Raw genomic sequence first — 16,418 nt, 5'->3', positions numbered from 1 at the left:
CAAAGAAGACTTTTATTGGTTTTTACAGTGACAGAATGTTAGTGCTGCTCATAAGCTTCTGTGGGTTTTTTGCACCCAAACTTTTTATTGTTTATGTAATCCTGTTCTTTAAAATGTCTAAATTGTGCTTTTCTTGAGCTATTTAGAGTAAACTTAATCCATATACATGATAATATAATCACTTTTGGCACACTTAATAATCTCTTAATGAAATATTAGTTATGTTCGCAGCTCATTTTCCAACCCAGAAGTAAGACGACTTGATCTCTGAGGCACCACCTTTCGCTCATTGTGGGTGCCGCCCATTTCATGACATCATCCCAGAGGTGGCCTCAACAGCGTTTCTGCGTTTCTCTCATGAAAACATACAACATCCAAACTTTAACAAAGATGGATGTGCATATATAAGGAATATAAGATGATTGTTTTTACCAATCACCACTAGCATAGTGGAAAAAGTGGATGTATGTGTTAGCCAGGTCTGTTGTTTCGCAAAAATCCTGCTTTTCCCAACAGGGAGATATCTTTATATTACTGAGCTGTGAGCTCTGACATTTTACCTAACTCATTTTCTCTTAACTGAACATGTGTTCTCTTTTGTGGGGGATGTCTTCTTTAAAAGCCATTTGCAGAAAACTTTCAGCAAATGTTAGCATGTAGCTTAATTTTGCTGGTGTGTGCAAATAGAGAGAGAAAGGAAAGCTGCCAGGATGTCATAACACATCTGACACATTTAAGTCTGTTAAAGTGTGATGATGTGTTCAGGGACATGTAAGCAATGGTTCAAAAGACTATGACATACAGTCATGGCCAAAAGTTTTAAGAATGACACAAATATTAGTTTTCACAAAGTTTGCTGCTAAACTGCTTTTAGATCTTTGTTTCTGTGATGTACTGAAATATAATTACAAGCACTTTATACGTTTCAAAGGCGTTCATCGACAATTACATGTAATTTATGCAAAGAGTCCGTTTTTGCAGTGTTGGCCCTTCTTTTTCAGGACCTCTGCAATTCGACTCTCAATCAACTTCTAGGCCAATTCCTGACTCAAAGCAACCCATTCTTTCACAATCACTTCTAGGAGTTTGTCAGAATTAGGTTTTTGTTTGTCCACCTGCTTCTGAAGGATTGACCACAAGTTCTCAATGGGATTAAGATCTGGGGACTTTCCAGGCCATGGACCCAAAATTTCATTGTCTTGGTCCCCCGAGCCACTTAGTTATCACTTTTCCCTAATGGCACGGTACTCCATCGTGCTGGAAAATGTATTGTTGGTCACCAAAAAGTTGTGGGATTGTTGGAAGAAGTTGCTGTTGGAGGGTGTCTTGGTAGCATTCTTTATTCATGGCTAGGTTTTGGGGCAAAATTGTGAGTGAGCCCACTCCCTTGGATGAGAAGCAACCCCACACATGAATGGTCTCAGGATGCTGAGACCATTGCAGATGCGCCCGCACCTGCCTGCTGCCATTCCTGAGCAAGCTCTGCACTCCGATCGCAGCTGAATCCTCTATAGGAGATGCACTTGCTGGACTTTCTTAGACACCCTGAAGCCTTCTTCACAAGAACTGAACCTCTTTCCTTTAATTTCTTGATGACCCTATAAATTGTTAGGTGCGTTCTTAGGAGCCACAATATCTTTGCCTGTGAAGCCATTTTTATGCAATGCAATGATGGCTGCACATTTTTCTTTGCAGGTCACCATGGATAACAATGGAAGAACGATGATTTCAAGCATCACCCTCCTTTTAACATGTCAAGTCTGCCGCCTCGGGGCGGCCATGGTGCAGCGGTAGGGGGGGTCGACCGTAAGATTGCAGGTTTGATTTCCGCCTTGCACGTCTATCTGTCTAAAGAAGGACTATGCAATTCATCTGACCCCTCTTCATAAAATTCTGGAGTATATGCAAATTATATTGTTCTCAAAACATTTGGCCACGACTGTACTATCAAAAAAGTTTCAGCAATATTAACCAATGGTTTATATTTTTAAATTTTTAACTATGTCTGTTTAATCTGAAATAATGATTTTAATCTCTTTAAATTTATACTGTGTTCACACTTATATGTTCATATGAAAACTTATTTTTCTATCATTGATCAGTAGCAACTTTCAGACTCAAGTTTGTTCCTACAGACATGTGCACTCAGATGAACTTTGACCTGCTTCTCCTGATTTACCACGTTGCTCCCAGAGGCCTGGTTGTGTAGCTAAACAGCAGCCACCGTCAGTGTGTGAGAGTCTTTGGCTACTCTGAAGGTAGAAAAGTGCTATACAAATACATGCCATTTACAATTTGTTTCATAAAAAAAACATTATTTGTCAGAAGAGTTAAAGTCTACATACCCAGTCTGTGCAGCTTCACTACAGGAATCTTGATGATCTTCCTCAGATAATGCTAAAAACAAAAAAAAAATCAACAATTCTTTGAACTCAAATTTGAAAATCTAACAGACTTTGCATTTTACTTTACATTTCACTTTCAACTCCACCTTCACACCAGTCTCCTGATTGAAGACCAGACGCTCTCTCTTCTGCTTACTGCACATTATTTCTGGTTCTTCTTTGATCTGTGAAGGTTCTGGTTCTGCTTGGCCCAAACTGGCGTTTCTCCCCTGTTTAAAAAGCTGCCATTCATCCTCATCTTCCTCACATACAAGTCGCTGGTGATCGTCTGTAGGCAAAAATCTCCCAGACAAAGACACTTTTCTTTTAGAAAATGAATCAAACATATCTATTACATAGACTCATTAACATCATTGAAAGAGAATTCTGAAAGTATGTTAAGCATGTCATAAAACTTTACATGTAAATCCTAAGTGTGGGCACATCATCACTAGGGGTGTGACAATAACGGCAACACCACAAGTTTTTTTTAACATTTTTTTTTTAAAGTTCTGCATTTGGTGCGTGATTGGAATTATAATAAACACATTAAACACATCATCTTTGGTGATAAGGGTTTCTGGGGGGAAACCTTTTATTAGTGTTCTCCTTTATTCCCTGCCTACACCTCTCACCTCTTGCGCTGCGCGAGGAAATACGACAAATTTACTGCATTCTAATTAATTTCTATTGTATTCATTTCCGTTACAAGCTGTGTGCGTTCTTGAGTGCGCGACACGGCCGCCCGCAGAGGTTTTTGTGTGTGTGTGTGTGTGTGTGGGGGGGGGGTTATTACTATTCTCATTCACTCAAACCCGGGAACTATTTTGTGCAGCACAAAGTTACGTGTCTGTATAAATAAAGGCGGAGCCTCCTGCCCCGTGTTCTTCATGGGTGTCCGACTTCATGGCTACCAGAAAAGTGACAAAGTGTCTGCAGTCTCATTTAGTACTGGGCAATATATAATATTCTGAGAATATGTCTGTACCAGAGAGCACAGCTGAAACCTCGCATGCAGCTGGAGAGCTGCAGCTGCAGAATAATCAACACGCACCTGTTGGAAAATATAATCTGTCGCTTTGAGATTACTTTCCTTGTTGCATGTTCAATAAAGTCGAGAAGAAGAAAACCACGGGATTCGGCCGGATTAAGTTTAACAAATTTATTCCCTAACAATATTTCTAAAAACAGATCGATCTGGGTGTCCAAAACCAAGGCCTGCAATACGCAAGAGGTTACATTCCGAATTCACATGCAGCTTGTCTGGAGACACAGGAAAATTCCTTGAGTTCAGACTTTTAAGCATGTGGTCAGAACATCCTCCCCCGGGAGCAAGATGGCCGCCGAATCTCCGCCTCTGGTCGCTGGAGATTGGCTGACAGAGGAGCCCGCCTACTTCCTTCAGCCCATGTTAGGAGTTACAGCATTTGGTCCTAGCTTCCTGCTTCAAACGTCCAGGGGGGTTATTTCAAAGACGGACATCTGTCCGACCACCAACTGTGTCCCCATGGGGGTCCAGCACCGTCGCCCGGATCCTTCTCCGCAGGCAATCAGTCCCAACTCTTTGTCCTTCTCATGTGAGTTGACACCTCCAGGGGGTTCCCATTAATTGAATTGAATCCTGGAGACAATTTAATTCTGGTCCATGTCAGATCTACAGTTAAGGCTTCCAGATGGTCTTAGAAGATCAAAGACTGTTTTCTCCTGAAGGGGGTTGGAGGTTGGAGCTGCATTCCTGAAACCTCTCACAACTTAAAGAAGCTTCTTCGAGGTTTTAAGGATGTAAAAGCACACACTTCAGCAAATGACTTATCTTCAATGTAATAAAATTTAAGACTGCAAACCCTAATGAATTTACCAAAAAATATAAATTCCTTCACACCCCAACACACATGTGTGCGCTCCTTCCTTCTACACACGCAGCACGCTGACACACACACACAGTCATTCTACAACCTACATAGTTAGTTCATTTGTTAGATAGTTAGTAGTTAGTTGTTACTGTTATTTGTTAATAAAGAATACTGCGTTGTAATTACATTCATTTGTGACGCCGCAGCCGGGGGATTTTGTGTTTGGGGGGAAGGGGTGTGGTTAACCGTGAAACCGCGCCCCCTGCTGGTTCATCACCGCGGTGATCAAAAATCCGACACCGTCACAGCTCTACATCACTCGTGCATTTTCGTTTTTTTAACAGTACCTTAAAGGTATCTTTTAAACCAACCAGCAGCCTTTTCATCCAAGACCAGGGGTAACTTATCGAAAGGTCAGCTCTGGAGTACAGCATGCTTAAACAGGACTCTTTTCATAGCTTTATGGAAAATTGATGTGCCAGTACATTAGCCTGATCACACAATTTGACTGTCAAGGAAGTTTCCAACTTTGATTCTTCTTTTTTCCAAAAAGCAAAACTACTAATGAATCCAGTGGGTTTGTGTGAGGGTCCAAAGTCTGGATAAATGCAGACGGTCGAGCCGGTAATTCCATCTGACACAGAACTAAAGCCAAATCAATCATGCAAATCACCAAACAGAACTTTCATACCAGCACAGTTGGCACTGGTTAAGAAAGACCACCACCAGGGGTGTTCCCACCCAGAAAGAGGCTGGTAGGAATTAGACTACTGTTAGTCAAAACAAGGGGAAGAAGGACGCTGTGTTTACAGAGAGAAGAACAGAAGGATAGGAATGTGAGATTTAGAATAAGAACTTAGAATGGTGGGATTTTGACATGGAAACACTAGAGAAAGGTGGATATTCTGTGTTAGAAAATGATGTAAAGAGACAAATGCATATAGATTGGAAACGGGTTCAACAACCTGTTTTATCATGGATGGAAAGAGAAATTAAGTAGGACTGATGCTAAAGGAGGACTTTGATTTAGAAAAAAAATGTTCTAGAGGTGAAGAAGCTGCAAATTGAATGATGAATGAATAAATGCGTGAGGAAAAAAAATCAAGTGAAAAAATCATAATCAAGTCCTTAAGCTAAAACAAAAACATTACAACAAACCCTAATTTTTGGTACAGTACATTGTTTGCACATCTGTTTTTAAACTCAATTTAAACTGATCATCACCGCATTTTTCATGCTCAGAAATGCTCTTTAAAAATGGTCATGTGACATGGATGCTATTTAATTCCAGGCTTGCAAAGCAGAAGGTATTTCCTGTCTTACATACGTAGCTTTGGCTTTACACACTGATGATAAAGTGTTCAAAGAAATTGACAATATGCTTTTTAATTTCATATGGAAAACCAGAAGCCATTACTTAAAGAAAAATATTCTCATTAACTCCTATGACAAAGGTGGCCTTAATTTTTCTTGATTTTTATACATTAAACTAGTCATTTAAAAGTAATTGGTTGAAAAAAACTTTTCAGAAATTCCAGCTCCATTTGGAATACTCTAACTCTTCATATTTTATCTAAGATTGGTGGCATTGATTTCTTCCTCATGTGTAATTATGTTTATAAAATCCCACCTTAAATTATCTGCATTTTACCGCTAAACACAAGTCACTTTTCATAGAACATTTCAAAAATAAGATACGTTTTGTGTATCAATTATTCAACAACTAGGGCTTACTTTTAACATATGAGAAATTTCTTCCAAAATGTACCATCCCCGTTCCCCCTTTAGAATATGCTATAACCTTTTCTGCTCTCTCCCATTACTTCTCCTGTTGGGAAAATATGTTTGTCAAGCTATCCCAGGAAAAACAATAAATCCATTAGAACATAATTTCAAACAAACATTATTTCAAACCTCAGATGATGTCTTATTTGATGTTTGTGGAAGATATTGCATGGAAGGAGGTTTGGCAAACACCCAATAAAATTCTTGATGACATGTAAAAGAAATAATTTTAAGATTATCCACGGAATTTACCCAGCGAAACATTTCATTCAAAATAGATTTAGATTAAACATAGATACACTTTGTAGTTTTTACTGCAATTTCCCTGAAACAGTCACTCATCTTTTCTCAAGTTCATGTGTTTTGGCAGAAGATTTGTGATTTAATTCATGACAAAATTGATGCTCGTTTCCTTTTATTCTGGAAAGATGTCTAGTTAGGTGTCTTATATCAAAGAATTAACAAAAGGACTCTGATTTACTTTAAAACCTTTTGCTCATTTTAGCCAAATTTGATATATACAAATGTAAATTATCTGGTCGAAAAAACCTTGTTTCGTGGTATTCTTTCAATTTGAGTTCAATTGGAATATTACTAGTATTCGTAATTCTGAGAAGCAAAAAGCAATCAAAACCTTGTCCGAGTGTCACTTTGAAAGATTCAATATTTTGTTGTAAAACATAACCCCCTGGCTTATTTCTAATCTTGTTTATATGTATATATATATATATATATATATATATATATATATATATATATGTATGTATATATATATATATATATATATACACACATATATATATATATATATATATATATATATATATATATATATATATATATATATATATATATATTTGATATTTGCAACTGTTCTCCTATTCTGCATCCCTGATGTGAATTTCTTTAGAATGGCATTATGTGCAATGAAGTTTATTTTAAAAAAAGATTCAAAGCTAACATTTTTTTCAAACATAGAGATGTAGAAGTTTCTTTTATAGTTTATCATTTAGAGTTACATACATACCAACTCTTTGGAAGTCGGACCTAGTGCTTTTTGAAGATTTCCATCGGTGTCGTCCTTCGGAAAACCACCGTGAGAACTAACTGAGTGCGCACCAAAACCAAACAGGAACTGACTGGCTTCCTTAATTTCCCGCTTAGAAGAAATACCGCCCCCTATGGGCGAAAAGTTTGTAAAATGCTCACAAATGTTTCAAAAAATAAACCAGATACTTTACTTGTTTCACATTAGTGCTTCTAATAAATAGATTAATTGATTTCCAAACAGAAAAATCCTAGAATCCAACATTTATACATTTAAGAAATAAAAACATCTAGTTTGTAATCTGTGGAAAATTCATATTTAAAAAAAGGTCCTACTGCAAAGATAAATTTGAATGGCCCTTGTTTAATTGTTCTGGAAAAGACTGTGGTCCTTTGTGTTATAGATAAAAAGCCTTCACAAAGGGTCAAGATTCAAGATTTAAAAAAAAAAAAAATGAAAGAAAAATTTGGCCCTGATGAATAATTGTGTTGTCTTAGTGTGCTGTAGTTTTTTCACAGGACTTGGACTAAAGTAATGTTCTGTGGGGGAAAAAACACTATAATTTTGTCTTGAATACATTTTTACTAATAAAAAAACAACTTCAGAAATCAGCAATCTTGATCCTCTTTAAAATATTTACAGACAATCCCTCTGATGTGTTGGTCTCCAGAAGATTACTTCAACAAAAAGTTAATTAGCCAGGACTCCCTTGAAAAAGAGATTCTTAATCTCAATGGGACAAATTCCAGGGTAAATAAAGGTTGGAAGAAAAAAATTCTTAACCACTGCATGTACTAAATATTCATAAACAGACCAAACCGTAAAAGTCTTTTTAAATTAGATTTCCTGTAGGGCCCTTTTAATGTGATACACTGATTTTTCCTCCTCAAAAGTTAAGAGAAACCAAAAGCTTAAAAAAAAAAGATTAAAATGCCAATTTCAGTATCACCATAAAAATAGTGTCTTACATAAAACTGGTCTGTGACCTTAATGAAGACAGGAACAAGAGTTCTAAATAACCGACCATTATGATTGTGTATGCGTTTTATTATGAAAGAATGTACACATTTGTTCAAAGTTAAATTTGAGCACTGACAATTATTTTAAACCTTCATCAGCAGTTTACAACAGCAATTTACTTAAATATCAGAAATTCCTATATAGTATGCAACTGCTATTTACACATAAAATAAAAATTAAAAAACATTTGTACTTTCAGACATGTCATATTCTGATGCAAAATCTCACAACATTCAATGGATTAGTAATCTATAACCAAGGATCTCCACGTGAGAAATCCATCTCCCATCTTTGTGAATCCTGAAAAATGATTATACTGGACAGAAAATATTAGTTTTTACTTTACAAAAACACAGTGCTCTTTCAACATGTTGCTTTATGTGGAACAGTCTGAAGATTAAATTAAACTTTACAATTTCATTGACTATGAAATGAACCAAACCCAAAGTCCTAAACCTTTCCTTGGGTTCAGTTGACAGTAAAATATGTCATGGTAACATATTTTCGGTAGCAAGGTGCAAATCACGTAATCATGCACTGAAATTCAGCCCCCTTCTTTGTCTGGTCAAAGGAGAGGATTAATGGCAAATATGGCACTAGCATGTTCTTTATGTTCCCAACATGCATCTCTGCATGGTGAGTCATTAGAGACTGACGGCTGCTACAGACCAACACTCTAGAGCACCGCTGTCTGTTTGTCCCAACATTTCTTCATATTTGGTGTTTGTTGGAAACAGATTTACTAATGGGTCAGTATTAGAGGATATGAAGAAATATACAAAAAATGAATAGTTTCACTTTTGTACATATGTGTACAGTTAATGATGAGGATGCAAAAAAACCTTTTCGAAATGTTTTACCAGAATTATGGTTTGTACATGTGTAAGTTCTCATGTGATAGGTCTAACTTCTTGCCTGGAAACATCTTTTTTACAAGTTTGAAAAAAGAAAGGCAAGTTCCCCTGTGGACTTTTAATCCTAGAGCACTTTCGCCGGGTGAGTTTCAACCGAGCAAAACTATTTACACGAGTTTCAATATGTCGCGTGGCAAGGAGTCTGCGCCTTCACCAGGGAAGTCTCACATGTCCCAGGAATGGGTGGACCAAAGACCGAGCTTCTAGTATCATTTTAGTATTTTTTTTAGGAATTTTCTGTTCTAAAATTCCTAATTTTTCAATAATTTTTGAGCATGTTGTTAGGATTCTCCTAAGTTTTTCTTTTTTCAAATTTACATACCAGTTGAAAATAAAAAATAAAACACTAATTTATCGTGTGTCATGTTTTGATCTATTTTTATGACAAGTACTTTGTGGTGGGTATAATATATCTGGTAAAAATTACCCGGCAAAAGTGATGGTGTAACTTTTTATAGCTGAAGTGTTTTAGGGTTAAGGAAGTTACTATGAATTGTCTTTCACTCTTTACCAGAAAAAATCTCCTCACCTACATGATTTTTCATGTGGATTTTTAAGGAACTACTTCTGGAGAAACTTTTTTCACATAGTGTACAAGTAAAAGGCTTTTCATGTGTGTGGGTCCTCATGTGGACTCTTAAGCAGCTACTTGTCGTAAAACTTTTTTCACATACTTTACAAGTAAAGGGCTTCTCACCAGTGTGAGTTCTAAAGTGGACTTTTAATTCCGCACATGTAAGGAAACTCTTCTGACATAATTCACATGAAAAAGGCTTCTCACCTGTGTGACTTCTCAGATGGACATTTAAGTGACTGCTTGTAGTGAAACTTCTTTGACATATTTCACAGGAAAAAGGCTTTTCGCCTGTGTGAGTTCTTAGGTGGGCTGTTAAGTGACTACTTCGAATGAAACTTTTTCCACATACTATACAAGAAAAAGGCCTTTCACCTGTGTGGCTTATCATGTGGATTTTTAAGGCATTACTTGTAGTGAAAATTTTGCTACATACTTCACAGGAAAAAGGCCTCTCGCCTGTGTGAGTCCTTATGTGAACATTTAACACAGTTCTTGTAGTAAAACTTTTTTCACATAGTTTACATGAAAAAGGTCTTTCACCTGTGTGAGTTCTCAAATGGATTTTCATTTCACTACTCGTAAGGAAACCCTTTTGACACACTTCACATAAAAAAGGTCTCTCACCTGTGTGAGTTCTTATGTGGACATTTAAGGCACTACTTGTAGTGAAACGTCTTTCACATACTTTGCACAAAAAAGGCTTCTCACCTGTGTGAGTTCTCAGGTGGATTTTCATTTCACTACGTGTGAGGAAACTTTTTGGACATACTTTGCAATTAAAAGGCTTCTCACCTGTGTGAGTTCTCATGTGGGCTTTTAAGTTACTATTTGTGATGAAACTTTTTTCACATACTTCACAAGTAAAAGGTCTTTCACCTGTGTGAGTTCTCATGTGAATTGTTAAATGACCACGTTGAATAAACTGTTTTCCACATGTATCGCAGGAGTGTGAGCTCTCATGTGAAGGAGAGTCCAGCTGGACAATCACAATATCGCTGTTTCTGATCTGAGAGTTTGCTTCCAGAACTGGGTTCTCACTTGGTTCTGGTTTGAAGTCCATGTTTTCCTGATCATCCTCAGTGTCCATGAAATCATCATTTTCCTCCTTCAGTTCAAGCTGATCTCCTTCCTCACCAATGCAGACCTCCTCCCACTCCTCTTTGATCAGTGGAAGCTCTGGTTTCTCTTCATCCAGACTGGAGCTCCTCTCCTGCTTCCAGAGAAGCTGCTCATCATCAGTCTCCTCCTTACAGATGTTTTTCTCTGAGAGGTCTGCAGGAACAAAGATTCAGGAGGAAACTTTAAAAAACATCTAAAACATTGAATAAAAGGACTCTGTTCCCTGCCAACCAAATAACAATGTGATTTTGTAATCACAGCACTTAATCTCATTCTCAACTATTTCGTGTTATAACAGGTGATGTAACATTAATTCACACAGTCGCGTGGAACAGATGGAGCAGCTCCTTTAAAGAAGAACCAGACTGTTCATCTTCATGAGCAGAAAACATTGACAAAACATCCACATTCACTCTTTTGTCTTTCACGCTTTTTTCTTAGACAAAAAGATTATATTTGTAGTTTCTATCTATTTAAGAGATGTATTTAATTGAGGACATATAAAGATTAGATCTACTGCAGATTTCGTCATCTAAAAGATATCAGCAAATGCAAAGAGTGTCGTTAGAAGGAACTAGATAGTGGTTATAAGAAGACTCTTATATGTTCAGGCACCAGTTGTTTCATAATAAAAAACAACATTCTTTGTCAGAACAGTTAAAGTTGACATACCTATTTCATGCTGCTTTTCAACAGGAATCCTGATGATGTTCGCCGGATGATGCTTATGATCTAACAATTCTTTGAACTCAAATTTAAAATTTTTACAGAGTTTGGGTGTTTCGTCACAATTAGATATTATCTCCACCTTCACATCAGTCTCCTGATGTGGAAGCAGCGTCTCTTCCTCTTGATTGATACACTGCTCCTCCGATTCCTCTTTGATTAGTGGAGGTTCTGGTTCTGCTTGGCCCAGAGTGGATACTCTGTCCTGGTTAGAGCTGCGGTTCATCATGTACTCCTGACAGACAAAAACCACAGAAGAACAAAATCCTTTAGACAAGAATAAAAATGACTGACACTTCAATACTCACTGTTTCAGCATGCCAATTTCAGTTATACCATGGACCGGATGAACGGTCAATTCTGATTGGATGGATGGTGTTGATTAAAAACTGATAGTCCACAGAGATTATTTATAATCTATTTAATTGTGCTGGCCTAAGCACCAGTTGGTAATTGGAGCAACAGAAACTGAGAACATTAAAACAAAATACAATATTACTATTAGTATCTATAGGTTTGTACTATATAGATTGTATTCCAATTTTTAATACATTTGAAACGCATTTAATTTAAAACAAACAAATACATAGATAAAAAAACAAACATAGGTCTTCATACATTATTTCACAGCCCATCACAACAGAGAGACAATGGAAAAGACACGAGGGATTTTATAGGGTGTATACAGACTGGACTCATTCGGTTCACTTAAAGGGAACCAGAGTACATTTCCCCCAAAATCTAGGAAAAAAAATTCAGTATAAATACACCCAAGGGACCCTGGTCTGAAATCAGGAACCGCTCTCTGACTCATCTTTGGAAGTGGTGGTCTCGGTTCGTTTTCAATAGGACTGAGCTTCGGTTGGCTTTGACTTTCTTCAGTCTAAAAAGGCTTCATGCTCTGTGCGGAACAACTGAACCACAATGGCCACCGTAGCCGAGCATAACAAGATGTCAACAAAGTAGCGGAGCAACGACGACACAGCAAGTCATTGAAATGTGGTCGGGTAAATGCAGAATCATTAAAATAACGTTTATTGTGATACACATTGCTTCTTCCAAACTGTTTTTCTTACAATTTATGTCATAAACACTTATCAGCATAGCTTCTTAGTCATCTCCTCTGTAACCGCCAAAATAGCAAGCAAAAATGGTGGATCTGACCTTAATACAGACATTCAACATTGGTTAGCGAAATGTAAAGTCTGAATACCGTAACTAAACTACCCCGACAAGAAAGCGCAGGACTTCCATTATTCTCTCTCTGGTTACTTCGCCCTCCCTAGCACTTTCAGTCACATGTTTTTGTTTACACGGTTTAGTTGGAATCAGAAATATATGGTGGACGGCAGTCTGAATTCAGACTAAGGTTCAGGACTCGATCCGGATCCAATTATGTGGACTCAGTCCGGACCAACAGACTTTTCCAGTCTGAATACACCCATAGTTTCCTTTGACCTCCCTAAGATGCATCAGAATAGAAAGAGAGAAGATAATATAAGAATGGAAATCAAACAGAGGGAAGAATTAAACAATTTAGACTTAGGAGTTTCTTTTGCTTCATCATCAGGATAAAAACTAGCTGGAAGAAGCAAGCTTTCTGTCTGAATTGAGGCTTTGTTAAAGTTTTTCTGACATACAGTGTATATTTTTCATTCCTCTGCAGCTAAACAAGGTCATTGCAGGCTCAGTAGCCGTTACCATGACGATGTGTCGTCCTGTGCATCAAATCGTCTGCTTGACGTGGAGGACAATTTAACCTAAAAATTAATAAGATTTAATTATGAAGAATTAAGTAAGTATGCATGTCTTTGATGGTAAAGGGATAAGCGTTGTATGCATTATGCAAGGGATAATGCCTAACGAAGTGTGAATTATCGCTTTGAATGCAAAATATATTGTAACTCAAAATAAAACCATGCAAATCTGGAAAACTGCCAAATGCCCCACCTATCTTCACAGAGATCTTCAACATTTCCCTGGCCCAGGCAGTGATACCTTCCTGTCTGAAATCTGCAACCATCATCCCAGTGCCGAAGAAATCTCCCATCTCCAGCCTCAATGACTACCGTCCATTTGCGCTCACACCAATTATCATGAAGTGCTTGGAGAGACTGGTCCTCCGGCACATCAATGATAAACCCCCAGAACTCGACCCCCACCAGTTTGCATACCGCACAAACCGGTCTACAGAGGATGCCATCGCCTTAGCCCTGCATGCTGTGCTGAGCCACCTGGAGAAGCAGCAGAGCTATGTCCGGATGCTCTTTGTGTACTACAGCTCTGCCTTTAAAGGCCCGTACACACCGGGACGAATATTCGCCAGGCGTTATTCGCCAGCGTTTTTCGCCACGTTTTTTGTGTTCACACCCAGGCGATTTTCGCTGACGATGAGTGGAGTGAACATGCAATTTCATTCCCTGACATTAGATGGCGCTTAATGTAAAACAGAAATACTCCTGTACACAAGGTGGCGCTGCGCAACTTTCTTCTTCTTTCTCTTTCGGCTTTTCCCATCAGGGGTCGCCACAGCGAATCATCCTTTTCCACCTCACTCTATCATGAACATCTTCTACCCTAACGTTAGCCAACTTCATGTCCTCTGTTAAGACATCCATATATCTCCTCTTTGGCCGTCCTCTTGCCCTCCGGCCAGGCAGCTCCATCTCCAACATCCTTCTACCAATATATCCACTATCCCTCCTCTGAACATGTCCAAACCATCTCAGTCTGGCTTCTCTGACTTTGTCGCTAACACAGGCAACATGAGCCGTCCCTCTGATGTACTCGTTCCTTATCCTGTCTAACCTGGTCACTCCTAAGGAGAACCTCAACATCTTCATCTCTGCTACCTCCATCTCAGCCTCTTGTCTCTGTCTCACTGCTACCGTCTCTAACCCATAGAGCAGAGCTGGTCTCACCACTGTCTTGTACACCTTTCCTTTGAGTCTTGCTGGCACTTTTCTGTCACACAACACTCCTGACACTTTCCTCCAACCGCTCCAACCTGCCTGCACTCGCCTCTTCACCTCTTTTCCACACTCCCCATCACACTGAACTGTTGGCGCTGCGCAACTTTACGCTTCTTAAAGTCGCTTTTCACTCAGAAGAAGAGAGCAAGTATTTACACGCTTGTCAGAATCAAACAAAGAAAACATGAATATTTCAAGCACCAGTAGCTCCAACTGGTGCTTGGTTCGGGGATATTTAAGAATGTCCGTCATTATTGCTTCGCGGCTGTGTAGACGCTACTTGGCGTCTATCTTCTTCGCTGGTATGTGTGCTCAGCAAGGCAGTTTTGTGTTTGAGCGCCCCCAAGTTGTGTTTTACTGTAACTTCAGAAGCTCCAGACACGTGAGCAAAAGCGCCGTTGTCATTGGTCGAGTAGATTTCGACGCGACGCGTCGAAAAAAAAAAACGAACCCGAGGCGTTTTTTTTTTTTGACGCTTTAACGCCTGGCGTTTTTTCGCGTCGGTGTGCACACTCTCGTTGGTGCCCTTTGTTTAGTCACGAGGCGTTAAACGTCGGCGAAAATCGCCGGCGAAATTCGTCCCGGTGTGAACAGGCCTTTATACAATCATCCCGGACGTACTGATCAGAAAACTGGACACTATAGGCCTGCCCCCCTCACATGTGCCTGGATAAAGGACTTCCTCAATGACCGGCCCCAGGATGTGAGGCTGGGCCCCACCTCTCCCCCACACGCACACTAAGCACTGACTGCCCACAGGGCTGTGTGCTGAGCCCACTCCTGTACTGCCTCTACACCCACAACTGCAGTCCGCAGCACGACAGCAACATCATCGTGAAGTTTGCTGATGACACCACAGTCGTCTGACTAATTTCAAAGGGAGACGATGCAGCCTACAGGAAGGAGGTCCTGAAGCTGGCAGCTTGGTGCTCAGACAACAACTTAGCTCTGAACACCAAGAAAACCAAGGAAATCATCGTGGACTTCAGGAGGCACAGCACCGACCCAGCTCCCCTCTACATCAATGGAGAGCGTGTGGAGAGGGTCCACACCTTCCTGTTTCTGGGAGTTTTATTTTCCAACAACATTTCCTGGACAGAAAACATTACAGAGGTCATCAATAAGACCCAGCATAGACTCCACTTTCTGCGGGTCCTCAGAAAGCACAATCTGGACCCCAGCCTTCTGACAACCTTCTACCGTGCGTCCATTGAAAGCCTTCTGACCTACTGCATTACGTGGTAAGGCAGCTGCACCATGGTGGACAGGGAGAGACTGCAGAGGGAAGTCAAAGCAGCTCAGAGGATCATCGGCTCCCCCCTCCCCTCCCTGTTGGACATATACTACTCCCGCTGTCTTAGCAGAGCTGGGAAGATCATAAAAGACATTTCCCACCCTGGCTCTGGACTGTTTGACCTGTTGCCCTCAGGAAGGCGCTACAGGTGCATCAGATCCAGGACAAACCGCCTTAAAAACAGTTTTTCCCCCAAAGCCATGACCATCCTGAACTCACACATGCACTGACACTGACAGCTCCACCCTCATGTCTCCCTCTTTCACTATGCGCATCTCATCATGTCAACACCATCTCATTATGTGAAGTATAATCTCATCATGTGCAATATATTAATATCTGCCATAATGGGCATAACTGTTTTTTTTTTTATCTACCTCTCTGCAGAAATGTTCTATTGTACATTTTGTACTTTTGTAAATTGTACTATTCATTTTTGTGAAATTATTTTATTATTTTTGTGAGATAACTTTTGTCATGCATGTTTGGACTGAATAGTGAGCGGCTTTCATTTCACTGTATGCACGTGTGATGCAAATTGTACATGTGTATAGTGACAATAAAGGCATTCTATTCTATTCTAATTACCCTTTTAAGAAATAGTTACATGGTTATTCTTTTAGTTTTCTGTGTCACTTCTTGGTTCCATTTTTTTTAATTCTTTTTACATTTTTAATGTATTCTGTTTTTGATCATCAAAAAACGACTGTGTTGTGTCTTTGTACA

At 39.2% G+C, this 16,418-nt stretch overlaps 2 protein-coding genes across 6 annotated transcripts in view; both read right to left on the bottom strand.

The window, feature by feature from the left end:
* The window catches only part of LOC105356162 (trichohyalin), a 37,877-nt gene extending 30,395 nt beyond the window's left edge, over positions 1 to 7,482 (bottom strand). For 3 of the 4 annotated variants that reach the window (XM_023965623.1, XM_023965624.1, XM_023965625.1), the window contains exons 1-2: positions 2,492 to 3,268; positions 2,346 to 2,397 (exon numbers count right to left, since the gene is read on the bottom strand). In XM_023965623.1, the coding sequence (XP_023821391.1) occupies positions 2,346 to 2,397; positions 2,492 to 2,731 (292 nt within the window). In that variant the 5' untranslated portion in view covers positions 2,732 to 3,268. Of the gene's footprint in view, positions 1 to 2,345; positions 2,398 to 2,491; positions 3,269 to 7,049 lie in introns of those variants that run through there. The other variant, XM_020711320.2, reaches the window with a different exon arrangement.
* Positions 7,483 to 8,099: 617 nt separating this feature from the next.
* The window catches only part of LOC105356154 (oocyte zinc finger protein XlCOF22), a 28,118-nt gene continuing 19,799 nt past the window's right edge, over positions 8,100 to 16,418 (bottom strand). The window contains exons 2-3 of one of the 2 annotated variants that reach the window (XM_011486237.3): positions 11,373 to 11,661; positions 8,100 to 10,853 (exon numbers count right to left, since the gene is read on the bottom strand). In XM_011486237.3, the coding sequence (XP_011484539.1) occupies positions 9,505 to 10,853; positions 11,373 to 11,655 (1,632 nt within the window). In that variant the 5' untranslated portion in view covers positions 11,656 to 11,661 and the 3' untranslated portion in view covers positions 8,100 to 9,504. The remainder of the gene's footprint in view (positions 10,854 to 11,372; positions 11,662 to 16,418) is intronic. The other variant, XM_020711340.2, reaches the window with a different exon arrangement.

Source organism: Oryzias latipes, chromosome 17 (genome assembly GCF_002234675.1).
Source record: "Oryzias latipes chromosome 17, ASM223467v1".
NCBI lineage: Eukaryota > Metazoa > Chordata > Actinopteri > Beloniformes > Adrianichthyidae > Oryzias > Oryzias latipes.
Note: the sequence above shows the minus strand (reverse complement) of the source record. Positions and strands in the feature narration are given on the sequence as shown.